The 15,263-nt window shown below is 34.1% G+C and overlaps 1 protein-coding gene across 4 annotated transcripts; it reads left to right on the top strand.

Moving 5' to 3' along the window:
• The first annotated feature begins 11,709 nt into the window (after nucleotides 1-11,709).
• Nucleotides 11,710-13,762, top strand: LOC112703570 (uncharacterized). 4 transcript variants are annotated; one of them, XR_003811235.2, is made up of 4 exons: nucleotides 11,710-12,294; nucleotides 12,382-12,437; nucleotides 12,763-12,821; nucleotides 13,423-13,762. XR_003811235.2 is itself a non-coding variant. In XM_025755083.3 (3 exons), exons 1-3 carry the CDS (start codon nucleotides 11,751-11,753, stop codon nucleotides 13,627-13,629), a joined length of 810 nt encoding a protein of 269 aa, XP_025610868.3. In that variant the 5' UTR covers nucleotides 11,736-11,750; the 3' UTR covers nucleotides 13,630-13,762. The 4 variants fall into 4 exon arrangements, 1 of the variants encoding a protein (XP_025610868.3); XR_011864198.1 differs by having other exon boundaries at nucleotides 11,727-12,294; nucleotides 12,369-12,437; XM_025755083.3 differs by lacking the exon at nucleotides 12,382-12,437 and having other exon boundaries at nucleotides 11,736-12,294.
• Nucleotides 13,763-15,263: the final 1,501 nt, after the last annotated feature.

Below are 15,263 nucleotides of genomic sequence, written 5' to 3'. Positions count from 1 at the left end.
TATTACATTGTTTCATTGTTATTGTTGCTGATGCTTCAATGAAGAAGAAGAAAAAAGAAGAGATGATGCTGGATGGAGAAGAAGAAAAAGAAGAATAGAAAATGAGGATTTTGGGGAAGAAGGGGAAGGGTATTTTGGTTCGAAGGACGATTTTAAAACTAAGTTAAACCTTAGGGACAATTTTGTAAGCAAAAAAAAGGTTGGGGACGAAAAAAACTTCCAGCCCCTACCTTAGGGACCAAAATCGTATTTAACCCTAACCCAAATAGGTAGTGAATTTTTTTCAATAATAAAACAAAAGGTCTTTAATTTCAGAAACAAATTAATCTAACATTATATACGAAGATTTTTTTTTTTACAGATTTATCAAATTCTTCCAACCGAGCGACGAACATGTGGAAGCATGTTAAAGTTTGCCTAGTTTAGCAACTGTAACACCCTACCATACAAAGTCTTATGCTTAAGTCATAATTCAGAGATGGCAAGGTATTATGATCTCTATAAATAAAATTTAGTATATATAGTAGTATGAAAAATGTTTATAACTAGGAGCCTTTGAAGAAAAGGGTATAACAAAAATCGTTAAAAAGAAAAGCGCAACACTCCGATCGATAACACATGGATAAAGGATAAACTAACGCGAGATTATATATATACAAAAGAGTGCCAAAAACAGGAATATTAAAACTCAAAATTCGGTTGCGAAGATAACCGGTCCGAGCATAGAAGTATATACAAATATATAAAGCAAGAAACCCAAAGAAAACCCAAAGGGACAAAAATACAGAAAACCTATTCTCCAAAACAACCTCTAAGAGGAGTTAAAATAGTTTGTATTATTTAGTGGAGATAAAAGTATCTAAACAAAACATATAAACTAAGATAGAGTCTCGAGAACCAAGGATCTTCGCTAATCCAGAAGACTCCAGCATGCTTCTGCGAGAAGCCTCACGTCCTACATCTAAAAACTACAAAACCTGCATGGGTGAGAACCAGAGGTTCTCAGTATGGTAACAGTGCCCACATATCTAACATGTAATGTCCTGGGAAAGCCGAAGGCAATCCTATAACTTCCAACAGATAATTCAAAGCTTATAAACAGGCTAAACCATAAGTGGTAACTGACTAAAGATCTTCAATCTAACTAATACTTTCCTTTCCAATTCCTCCAGACCTCTCAACCAGCAGCAGGAGAATAAAATGGCAAACACAATTATATCAGACAAGGAGATATACAAGTAGGAAGCCGTTATGACATTTAGACAATTAGCAAGTAATATATAATCAATTAGGCAATTCCAAACAATTGACATAATATACATATGATGTATGCCTGTCATAATGGCTGATGTGTCTAATCTGTCGGTTATAAAGCCAACCCGACAAGTCCTGGTAGCTAACCATTGGATTGTCCCTCTGTCGTGCATCCCCAACTCGAGTTATACTCAATATAATTCATAATTCATAATTCATATCCAACACCCTCACTGGTGTATATTCACAGGGGCGAGCTTATCTGGAACTTTCACAGTGTCCGGCCACACTTACGACATAGGGTCAGCAGAGTATCGAGTCTCCACTTGAAGCACATGGTGGCTAGCCACTGCTTCCACCCAAAGAAACTTGTATCTCAAATAGTGGAAGTGCAACATTCACATTTCACTCAATATGCATATATGCAATCATACTCAGCCATAAATCAATAATGGCTCAGCCGTAATTCGGCAATAACTCAGCCATCTAGCTCATAGTTCAATCTAGAATCAGCCAATTTATTAATAAATTCAGCCCTTCGGCTCATAGCATATAAAGCACTTCCACCGCCATCCTCCATATCTCATACAATCACATTTGATCATCATTGATCATTATTTCTCCCCTTTTTTCATTCACAAGTTACTACACTCCCTACCTTCTTTCCCATTGCTAGACATATCATAATGATTTGGGACATAAGGGGTGAGATCGGATGCTTAGAAGTATGAAATTTCGTTTTTAAAACTCAAAAACCAACTTTGGGATGAAAACAGAGACATGCGTGCACGTCGCCCACGCGCACGCGTGGAAAGCCAAAAGTTCATCGACGCGTATGTATCGTCCACATGCACGCGTGGATGGAAGAAAAGCCAAGTGATGCCTACGCGTCAGCCATGCGTACGCGTGGGTGTGGTTTGTTCCCCACGCACAAAACTGGCACATTTCTCGCACAACTCTCGGGAAGTATGCTGGGCAATTGGTGCAGCGCATCGACGCGTATGCGTGGGCCATGCGCACACGTGGGTAGTGAAAACGATGCGTACGCATCAGCCATGCTCACGCGTGGGTGCACGTTCTGCCGAAAATTTTTCCAAGTTAAAAGCTGCAAAATTCACAGTTTCAAACCCTAATCTTCCAACGGGCATAACTTCACCGTTTCAAATCATTTTTCATCCGTTCTTCGAACGAAATAAATATCCCAGGTCCAATTTCATTTCTAAACAAATTTGGCACAAATTGGGGATTTGGAGACCAAGTTATGCTCCGTCAAAGTATGCCCAAAAACCACATTTTCATATAAAACCACAAAGTGCCAGTTTCAAAAGAAACCAATTTCAACCCTTTTCAAAATCAACCAAAACATACCAAAAATCTACCTCAAGCCTCCTCCACTCATACATTAACCTTTTTATCAAAACACAAGCCACCAATCCACCATTTTAACCAATCTCAATCAATTACCTCAATTTCAAACACAATATCACATTGTATATATCTCCTCATCCCAATTTCCAACAATATAATTTCCAATCAATCATCAATATATACAATCAATATCAGTCTCACTATCAACATGGTTTCACCCACAATTCAACCTCAACCAATCATCAAACATATAACAAGCATGCATATCTCTTATGCATTATACCATCAAAACATCAATATTCATAATCACACACATGACCACATAATTTACCTCAACCATTCAACAACATCAACAATTCAAATCCTATCTTAGGGTATCTAGCCTAAGTTTTCACACCACATTATATTTTAGATATAGGAAACCAAGATCATACCTTAGCCACCCACTCAACCGGAGCACTTCCAAATCACTTTTCCATAAGCTCTCAAGGTCTCAACACCTCCAAGAACAGATTTTTAGCACACCAAAGCCGTTTTTCCAAGCTTTCCAAAATCTCAATCAAGCTTCAATATTTACACACACACTACTTAAGCCACAATTATCATACCCAAACACAATAACTCAATATCCAAACATCATAGAACAATAAATTTCACTAGGATTGAGAATCTTACCACACCCAAGGTTCAAAGAGACAAGATTAATCTTCTTCTTCAAGAGAGTTGGGTCCTATAACATCAAAGAGTCCAAAATTTCAACACTTTTCTCCATGAAATTCGAAATTAAGGGATGAAGAACTGAACCAAAATCGTGGCTTACCTCAAGAACAAAGTAGTGGATTTTGTAGAGCTCTTCACGGTGAATGCGTGGCCGCAAACAGTGCAGAAACCGGAGCTCTAGAAAAAAGTTATAGTGGTTTGAAGATCAAACAAGGGTAGAACTTTGAGAGAGTGTCCTTCCCCCTTTTGCATTCATTTCAGCGTGTGTGAGTGTTTAGTGAGGAGAGAGTACTGAAAATTAGGGTTTTAGGTTTAGTTATGTTGGGCCAAGGGCCCAATATGGGTCCAGTTGGCCCGGTTTGGCCCATTCGGTCCAATCTTGGGCCGATTTCTATAAAATTGGTATCGAAATTCTCGTCTCAATCTCCTCTATCATATTAAGTCATAAAAATCACATTTTTTGGCTGTCTAGAATAAATTCTCATTTATGAGTTAATTAGTCATTAATTAACCGGGTTTTACATTCTACCCACCTAATTGGAAATTTTGCCCACAAAATTCAAATTCAATTACCTGAGAATAAGTGCGGGTAGTTGGCTCGCATCTCCGACTCAAGTTCCCAAGTGTGTTCTTCAACACCGCCTCGACTCCATGCCACTTTGACTAACGAAACCTCATTTTCACGCAACCGTTTGATATTAGTATCATCAATTCTGACTAGAGTTACCGGAAGCGTCAAATCTTCTTTCAACTGAACAGATTCAGATTCTAACACATGGCTAGTATCAGGAGTATACTTGCGAAGCTGCGACACGTGAAATACGTCGTGCAAGTTCGAAAGATGAGGTGGTAGAGCCATCCGATATGCCACCGGTCCAACCCTCTCCAGGATCTGAAATGGACCAATGTACCAAGGATTCAACTTCTTTGCTTTAATCGCCCTATCTACTCCTATGGTTGGAGTAACCTTAAGGAAAACATGATCTCCTTCCTCAAATTCCAAGGGTTTCTGTCTCTGATCGGCGTAACTCTTCTGACGACTCTGTGCGGTAAGTATCCTATCTCGAATTTTCTTGACTTGTTCAGTGGTCTCAGCTATCATCTCCGATCCCAACAAGCCTTTCTCCCCAGCTTCATACTAACATAGCGGAGATTGACATTTCCTCCCATATAGAGTCTCATACGGAGCCATTTCGATACTCACATGGTAATAAGGATAACTAAATTGTGAATAAAATAATAAGCATAAACAATAAACAGAATGAAAAAATAAAATATATAAATTCATAGAGAATGAAAAAATAGATTAATACCTAAATTATAATTGTTTGAATTAAAATTTGTAATTAAAAATATCAAAAAGAGAAACAATAAAATTAAAAGATACATAGAGTCATAGAGAGCTATATAAAACAAAATAGAGAATTTAAAATTTACCTTTTGATGAAGAGAAGATGACCACTAGACAAAGAATAAAAAAAGAAGGTTAAAAATATGAAACTAAGAAGACAGTTTAAGAGAATAAATTAAAGGAGTGATGGTGGAGATTTGAGAATGGAAGAAGACTAAATTTGATTAGGTTAACTAATAGTCAAAATGATAGAAAGATAAAATAAATTTGGGGCTTTAAATAATTGGGTTTAGTTTATTTGTAGTGGAGTCATTTAAAATCTAAAATGGGACATATTATATATATATATATATATATATTTTAAAACAAAAATGAAATGTGAGTGGGGGCAAGTACCCCATTGCTCTACTTAGGTCCATGCCTGCTAATTGTCACATGAGAAACAGTGACAATGGGATTATTTTTGAGTGTGATAGTCCTATCCTATTGTGCATTCGTCGATTAAGTTTTTCATCTGAGTTGAATAGCCTAATATTGACAAGCTTAGGTACTAATGGGACAAAGGAGGTTGGAAGAGTTGGGTATAGGTTGTTAGCACCAATAGAAAGTAGAGTATTTCAGTTTTGTAATTTTTTGCTGGATGGCAATGAGCATGTACACTTGATATTTGATATCCATGGAAGAATCATAGCCTAACAAGTGATGGAGCTTTCTACAAAGGTTGGTGACATAGGTGGTGTTGGTTTTAGACACTCAAATTTTATCAAAGCTGATCCACCTCTTGCACGACCACCTCTACAGCGTGCTAGTCCAACGGATCATATCGAGGTGGATAGTAAGGAGTCAGATGAAGAATATATTGCTGATAGCAATAAAAGTGGTTCTTCTGGGAATGAGGAAGAGTTTGTACTAGAGACTCCAGTGGGTGGGAACAGTTCTATATCTTCTGCCTGCCCCAAAACTAGTTCCAGAGTTGTCAACTGTAGCTAGACATTATCACACACTGAATCTTGATGCGATACATGAGGGTACTCCATTTTTAAATACAGGGAAAAATTATTACAACACAAACAGTAGTGTGGAGTTTTTTTATTGGGCATAGATTCAAGAGCAAGGAAGCTTTCATCCTAAGTGTGAAGAATTACAGTATTCAGAGGAGTGCTGAGTATAGGATTGTCGAGTATGATTGATCAAAGTACCACATGCATTGTAGGCAATTCATAACAGAACGTCCTTGGAGTCTCCGTATTACACTTTGACAGAATCTTGGATATTGGTAAGCTACTTTATGATGTCTAAAGTTACAATATTCTTGTTTATCATGATTGTTTTGGGACTGACATATAACCATCTAATTTTATGTTAATTTGATAAGGAGGTGCATAAATTTGGAAAATCGCACACTTCTAGCCCTCACCATGTCTCAGGACCATCAATAGTTGGACAACAACATCATTTGCGGTGTTATCATGCCTTTCATACAGTCCTATCCGTTTGTATCTGTTCCTGTCCTACAAAGTGCAGTCAGGTAGAGCTATCACTACAAACTGTCATACAGGAAGGTCTGGATGGCCAAGCAAAAGGCAATTTCCTAGATCTATGGTAATTTTAAGAAGTCGTATAATAAGGTTTTGAGGTTGTAGCAAGCATTGCAGATTTGTTGTCCTGGCATAATAAGTGATTTCAGTATGGTACCATACTATGATGGCCACTTATTGGTGTGTGATTGCAACCAATTTGACAAGGTATTCTTGACTTTTCTCGTGTCTTCAGGTTTTCAAGCATTGCAAGCCCTTTGTCTCCATGGATGGCATACACTTGTATGGAAAGTATGGTGGTGTAGTACTAATTGTCGTGGCACAAGATGGTAATAATAATATCCTGCTTGTTGCTTTTGCTATCATAGAGTCAGAGATGACTGAGTTATGGTCATTCTTCCTGAACAATATAAAGAGGCATGTGACACCACAAGAAGTAGGGCTGTTGGTTATATCTGATAGATCTCAAGTGATTAAAGCCGCATTGAGAGCCGATGATAGCGGTTGAAGGCCTCCTAGTACTTTTCATGTGTACTGTGTGAGACACATAATAGCAAACTTTATGACCCGTTTCAAATCCACAGAGGGTAAACGATACTTGATGAATGCTATATATGGTCCAAGCAAGGCTGGGTATGAGGGGTATATGGATGCATTGAGAGGGTTATCCCATGAGATGTTAGACTTGGCCAACAGATTCAACAAGGAGATATTGTTGCAGCATTATGATAGTGGTTGTAGGTTTAGACACATGACTACAAAACTCTCAGAGTGCATGAACGCAGTGTTGAAGGGCATGCGGTAGTGAAGATGATTTCCCGTGCCATATAGTGGGGGCTGTGTCTGACGTGATGGTCTTGTCGGCCTGGCCGGGGGCGAAGGAGGAACTTGCGGAGGTTGTGGAGGAACCTGAGGGGGTGGTGGAGGAGGGAACTGCATAAGATGACCATACTGCAGCCACGGACATGGTTGTGTCTGATAGTTTGGAGAAATAGGTGGATACTATGGTGGAGGAGGCAGAGGTTGTATTGCAGTCATTAACCGTGCATAGTCCACTGATGGGGGTGTGGCATACTGAGCACCAGGAAGTACATCGTACCATATGAGTAACTAGGACCAGGAGACACATAAGGGACCCACACAGACGTCACTACCGGTGCAACGGTAGAGTGGATACCCTAATGTATCCTCTACTCCATACTCGTTCAAAATTGGTCTACAAGAGTTTGCATGGTATCCTAGTCGGTGGTATACAGCTATAAGACCTTGTTGAGTTGGATCTCATCAATTGATGCCCCATGATGACCACTCCTCTATGCTCCAAGATCAACCTAGCCAGGTAGGGCATTGAAAGGGTCATCAACATGGGACGGTGGCTGTGTCACCGGTGGGAGAGGGTGGTGGTGATGGTGGTGGCGGCGACCATGATAACCCATCAGCATCCTACGGTATGTCTTCGAGATCTTCCTGTTGCGCATACTTGGCCTCCTCCTCAAACTCTACATCTAAGCACTCTCGGCGCTGCCTGGCTCTCTCCCTCCGAGCCCCCTAAATCCTTCGGGGCCTCTCGCACCCCTCTCTCCTATCTAGCCTCCGTGTGACTAAATGAGACTGCCTAGCACGTCTACTAGGTGCATCACGTCAAAGGTCTAGCACCTCCCTAGGCTGTGTGGTAGTGGGTTGCACTCATTAAAAAGAGTCAATAGTATAGGGTTGTCGAGCACATCCTGATCAGATAGCAACCGAACTCAGCAAACAACCTGCCACCAGTCTCAATACTCTTGTGTGGACTAGTAGTTTGTCTATGGAAGCAAGGAGATCATATGTCCCTCCTCGAATTGAACCCTCCATCTGTCATACCACTCCCTATAACGAGTGGGCCACCATACGTCCTCTCCTCCGCTAGTGTTGAAGATGTACTTGTTGACATTGACCAGATCCATAGGAACTAGCTGTTGGCTTTCGAACTGAGATTTCACCTTGTCAGCATGGTGAAACTCAACATAATTAAAACAAATGGATACTACACCCTTCTATGTCCATTTCTCTTAGTCATCTCATAGCCAGTCCAACGTCAAAGCTTATAATGCTGGGTTATCATATGGCGTCCACTGAAACTGCAAATCAAATTGAAAGATTTTAATCACTATATGCAATTATTCAGCTAAATTTATGCAGTAAATTATTATATGAAAGAAAGATTTCTTACCGCATCGAGTGAAAACTGGTCTAGCCAAAGATGCCATCAAAGGAGTCTCCCATTGAACTGGTTTCTGCTCTGCTAGACATATCTATCAACCTACAACCATATATAACAATAGCAAGTTATGCAATGAGAAAATAAACTTAACTACGAAGAAAATTGACAAATGAAATTATAACAAATGTATACCTCATAGCCAATGGAAAAGTCGGTGTTTGCATGTCCGGTGGTACCATGCCAAAAGTCGAGCGTATATCCATGACATCAGCAGTGGTATGCACCCAACAATGTCCGTAGTGGCTCGATGTGTCGTAGAGCACAACGAGTGGTACGTCCATGCAAGCATGACAAAACCTTAAGACAAGTTGCGGCACCTATCAAAGTCTGCTAGCAAGGAAAACCGCCTAATGTGAACCTGATTGTTCGACTTATCCATAATCAGGTAATCCCCAATCATTAGCAATATATAGCACCTCGTTTACTATCAGACAGTGGCCGGATCTACACCAGCTAGCATATGCTGTATCCTGTCCCTAAGCCACGTGAGCTTGATCGAAAAGGACTCCTTCCTCTGCTCCCCATATTGTTGAGCATGTGGAGGCTTAGCACCGAAGAGCTCCTCTAACTAATCGCATGTCAGGTGTTGGTACCATGTCTGAAAATTCCTCAAGCAACTACCCACTGACTCTTCATTGGTGCGCAACCCAAGGTAATATGCAACATCCTGTAGGGTGATCGTGCACTCAACCTAAGGCAGGTGAAAATTGTGGGTTTTTAAACACCAATGCTCCACGAATACAGAAATCAGGATATTGTCAAACACAAAATCTCTGAGTTGCACTGTGTCGCAAAACCTTGCCTCCCTCAGATAAGGAAGAATGATGTCTGTTGGTGTAAGAATTTGACTAACTCTCCTAAAATATAGGAGACGAGGCCTCTATTAAATTAAAAAATAAATTAATATACAACTCATATTAAAATAGAATATTTAAATAAAAATAAATTAAAATATCAACTGACATTTTAAATTACTAATATTTTTTGGTTAAATTAATAAATTAAAGTTATTAAATTATTTTTTCAAATGTGATAAATATATGGTTATGCATTTATTTTCTAAACCCAATATTTAAAAAATGTATCTACATAGTTAAATATTAACCACTAATAAAAAATAAAATACCAACTAATATTAGTTACTCAACGTAAATATTAACAACTAATATGATTTAAAACAGTAACTAACATAAGATATGTTCCTAGCAAGGCATCTACTCTAGTTATACATACTAGCAGCTCAACAGGTACGACAGTGCCTGTTTAGCCGCTTTTCTATTGAGTTAAAAAGATATTTTTATATTTTTATTTTTAAAATTATAAATTTAATATCAATAATTAAAAAATATATTATAAAAATATAAAATATTTTAAATTATTTAATATATATAAAAAATATAAAATAAATAAACTTAAATTAAAAAAATTTTGTTGTTATTTTATGTGATTTGTCAAGATAAAAATTTATAACATTATTTATAAATTAGTTATTTATATATTAAATTTATTTATTTTTAAATCTTATTTAATTTAAAATAATTTTAAAAATTTATATTCATATTCAAAACATTCTTTTTTTATACATAATTCTAATAGATAAAAAATTATTTCTTTAATCTTATATTGAACATTTTTAATTATCTTTAATTTTGTTATTGTTTCAAAATTATTAATTTTATTTTGATTATATCATCTCATCATATTATACACTATTAATTTTTCTTATTATTTTTTTATACGTATAACTATTATTGTCTCGCCGTCACTATTATGTTGCCTTATTTTATTCTCTCTTTTTTTTCTTCTTCTATTAGCCCCGATCGCAATCAATTACCACCATATGATATTACCATTATCGCAGCTTTTATTTTTGTTTATCACTTTGATCCATACATATCCATTGTGTTAACTTTTGAGTTGTTAAAAATTTGTTAAAAAAATTATTTTTTTGTTTGATTTAGATATCTAGATGTATAATTATTATAAAAATACTTATTTTTCATACTTACTTGTTAAATCATATTTTATCATTTAAAAAAAATTAAAATATCAAGCATTCAAAAATTTTGTATACAATAATTAAATAAAAATAAAAAAATTTATTAGTTATTTAATTTCTTTAATATATAAAATAATTGAATTTAAATTAATTTAGGTATAATACTAAAATCATTATGTTGTTACCATTACTACAAGAAAATGAAACATTTATAACAAAAACTTTGTAACAAATTTAAATTTGTTACAAAAAATTAGTTTTTTGTAACAAAAATTAGTAATTGTTACATAATAATAATGTTTTGTAACAACAATATAATTTTGTTACAAAACGTTTTATTATTTTGTAACAATTTAATTTTTTATTACAAATTATATTGGCTTTTGTAACGAAACGATATTTTGTTACAAAATTTTATAATATTTTATAACAAAAGATGAAGTTGTTGCAAAAGTTTAAAATATTTTGTAACAAAATATCCATTTGTTTCAAAAACTCTAATTATTTTATAACAAAAAATTAATTTATCACGAAATTCAATATTATTTGTAACAAATTATTTATTTGTCAGAAAATACAAGAATTTTCGTAACTAAAAAAAATTATTTTAAAATATTTAAATTTTTAAGATAATTTTATTTTGTTTTAAACATTTAATATTTTAAAATATTATTTTTATTAATTAATTATGTTTTATAAAAAAATTCAAGATTAAATGATTAATTTTTAAAAATAGTATATATTATCTTATATTTTTTATACAATTAATATATAATTTTTACTAATAACTAAGTCTTAAATGTTGACTAAAAATTAATTTTTTAAATTAAATAAATGAATTATTAAACATAAATAAAAATAGTTAAAATTAAAAAATAAAAATAAATGTAAAAAATAAAAACCCTAATGGTAATCCTCATTTTCATTATTCATGATTTTATTTTTAAAATATTATTTATCAAAAAGTAATTAAATCAAAGCAATAAAATTTTGAGTTTAAAATTAATTAAACTTTATATAATTTTCATAAATATTTAATACTCTATATTTAATTAAAATTACTAAATTTCAATTTATCTAAAAAATTTTAATTTTATATTTTTTTCAAAAATAATTCCTAATTCTCAAATTAAAAATTCTAACCCTAATTTTGTTAAGTCACAAAAAAAAAAAAAACTCTAATTTTATTCTAACCCTACTCACACGGTCACACCCACTCACTCATCTTAACCCTAGCCGTCACACCCCCTTTTTTCCATTATGCACTCACAAAACACAAAAACACACACACACACACAGCAAGAGAAAGGGAAGAACGGAGAGAGAAAGAAAGAAAAAGAAAGGGAGAAGTTGGAATCAGAGAACAAGAGAAGGAGAGGGGGAAGAGGGAGGATGGCGCCGGCGGGCATTACTGCCGCCGCGCCGTCGTGTCGCTATCAGGAAGGAGGAGACGTTGAGCGAGAGGAAGAGCTCCGCGAGGAAGGAGCGCTGCTGTGCCTCCATTGTTGCCATTTGTTCGCATTCTGCTGTCGCCGAGGGAAGCTGCCGCCGTCGTCGTCTTCATTGCGAGCGGGTCGTTGCCAGCTTCCACCGCCGTCGCATCTCCCATCACGGACGACGCTGAGGATGCACAGGAGGGACAGACGCGTGAAGAGAGGAAGACAGAGGAAAAAGGAGGAGGCGCTGTTCTCCCTGCTGCGCCCAGTCGCCGTTCGTGGAGTCACCGTCGTCGCCGCTGTTATGGGTTATGCCACTGGGCCTCTGTCGTCCGAAAATAGCGCTGTCTCACCGGGATTCACTGCCGGTAAGGGCGTTCTCCCCTCTGATTTCGATTTTCCTTTAATTTTTGGGAATATTGTTGTCGTTGATTTCCATCAGGAGCTTCGGATAGGAGGGAAGGGCAAGCTCAAGGGAGTTGATGAGTAGCTAAGATTGCTTAGGAGCTCTGTATGCGTTAAAAGCTTTCTCATGTCACATTTGAGCATTACTTGTTATTATTAGTGTTAAATTCTAATTTTGTTTTTTATTCTATTTTTGATTATCTTGCTGACATTGATGATTGGCTTATTGGTTTCACTTTAAGTTCACTACCACTCTTTGTTGTGTCACCATTTTCTGATTTACTGTCTATGTTCTGAGTTTTCTTCTCTATTGATGGCTTCTGTATTAGATCATTCAGCTTCTGCTGTTATAATAATAATAATTAACTATATGTATACCATTTTATTTGTATATTTATAGATAATTAACAAAGATGAGCTATGGCTTGTAGGAGATTGGCCCTTATCATTGTTTCTGCTGTTATACTTTCTATTACATTTGCTGAATTCTGTAAGTTTTCTTAATTCCTTATTATTCTGTAAGGTTTCTAGCTAATTTTTAATTATTAATATGGGAAAGTGTTTTACTTTTATGCAGTATGTTCCTTACTTGGCATACAATGCCTTGTATACTTGTATGTTCATTGATTCATTTGCAGTTTTTTTGTCATCAATATGTATTGTTCATGTTTGGATTAGAAGTAACAACTAACAAGTTCCTTTTCTACTTGGTTGGTGAAGCAAGTGTATCCTAAATATGTCAATATTATCTAGGCTTATGTTATCTAAGCAAGTGTATCCTAAGTAGGTTCGTTTCTAAAATTGAGGTAATTTGTTGTCTCTGGATGGCTGATTGTTCTAATAATTTATTGGTATGCTTGTTTAATTTCAAGTTTCAGGACTTGAATTTAAAAATTAACTTTCTTTTTAAATAAATTGTATGTTTGATTTGGATTATATTATGGTAAATACAATTTGTTTAGTTGCTGCTAGTATGTATGTTGAAATCTTTAATATTCAGTTCTAAGATATTATTAGTTTAGTATACCAAGTGTGTTTTCCTATTCTTTACATTTCTATTAATGAAATTTTGTTGTTTTCTTTGATTCTAGGGAAAAGGTGCAATTTTCTTGGAGAATTCCGAAAACACATACAAGATCAAATCTGAACTGCAGTATGACGTGAAAAGTTATTGCATGGAGTACTATTTTGAAACCAAAACTGGTGCTAATTTTGACTATTTTTTTTTGTTTGCAAATGTTTGGTTGGTTTTGTGGACTTGTTTTTGTTTATTTGTTTTGCCTTTTGGGTATGACTGAGACATAAGTTGTGAATTGGTTGTGTTTGTTGGAACCGTGGACGGTAGAAATATCCAAGTTTTAGGGGAGGTTCTGCTGAAATTTTTCTAAACATTTTGGATAAAACTTAGTGAAAAAATTATAATTAGTGTTATATCTTGTTTTTAACTTTTTTGTTTCAGTTTTTCTTATTTACATGAGTGCTGAAATGGTGACCATATACTACCTTGAGGGCTCAAGAATGTTTTGATGCATTGAGACACTAATCTATGTTAGAATTTTTATGTTTTGGTTGAACTTTTATGTTAGAACTTTTATGTTTTGGTTGAACTAATCAATGTACTCACTAGCTAATGTTATTTTGTTTCAAGACAATTTTAGTTAAAATGATCTTGTTTGATTTATGTATGTTTTTGCATATTATATACATGTAAACTTGCTTATTAAAAGCGTCAATATATTAGTTAATTTAAAAAATAATTTAGTAAATTATGCATGTAATTTGTAATAAAAAAAGTTGTTACAAAATAATTAATTTGCTTTCGTAACTAAAGAAAAAAAATGTTAGAAAATCATGTTACATTTTGTAACAAAATTTTTTGATAGGAAAAAAATTGACTGTCACGAAAAATACCTTCAAGATCAAAATTTGTTACTATTGTAACGGCTTCTGGTTTTTTGTATCAAAAAAAATTGTTACAAAATATGTTATTGAATTGTAACAGTTTCATTTTTCGTTACAAAAACTTTTTGTAAAGGAACTTACTGCAATGGACCCTTTTTTGTTACAAAAAACTTTTGTTTCAAAATTTCGACGTTTTATAACAATATTTTTTGTTACAAATATGCATTTTTCTTGTAGTGTACGTATAACAATGAAGATAAAATTTATAAATATTTATAAATTTATTTATTTCTCAATTATATTTATGTGTAACAATGAAGATAAAATTTATAAATATTTGTAAATTTATTTATTTCTTAATTATATTTAATTTGAAGTAGATATAAAAATTTATATTTAAATATCTCTTTCCCTTGCATAATTTTAATAGTTAAAATTTTTTATTTCTTATAATTTAATATTCAATATGTTAATTAAATTATCTTTAGTCTTATTATTCTTTTAGAATTTTTAAATTTTGTTTTCATTATTCTTTTTTTTATTATTATCTATCTACATATGCCTCACCATCACTCTTATATTAGCTTGTTCTCTCTTTATTCCTCCGTTTTTATTCTTTCTATCTTATCTTCAATCGCAATTAGTTACCAACATATATTAGTTCATAATTATTACACTCAGACTACTTTAAAAATAAAAGTTAAAAAAAATCTAGTAACTCTTATTTGAGTCATCTACACTCCTATAACTGCAACGAATGAGTAAATTTTACTTTTTTTTTATTATGAGTTTTTTTTATTATCTAATACATTCAAAGTCACATATTTTTATTTATGATAAAAGTTAAAAATTAAAGTTAAATAACATTAGTACTTTTTGGTTTAATAAAATTAAAATAAAGTACAAAAATAAAGATAAAAACTACAAAAATAGACGGCTCTAGAAAAGGATAATGTTAAATTTTATGTCATTATTTATGAGAACATAAATTTATTTTATTATATTTATTTTTATACCAAATAATAAAAAA

The sequence above is a fragment of the Arachis hypogaea genome, chromosome 7 (assembly GCF_003086295.3).
Source record: "Arachis hypogaea cultivar Tifrunner chromosome 7, arahy.Tifrunner.gnm2.J5K5, whole genome shotgun sequence".
Taxonomy (NCBI): Eukaryota; Viridiplantae; Streptophyta; class Magnoliopsida; order Fabales; family Fabaceae; genus Arachis; species Arachis hypogaea.
The sequence above is the reverse complement of the archived record's forward strand: the minus strand, read 5'-3'. Positions and strand labels throughout refer to the sequence as shown.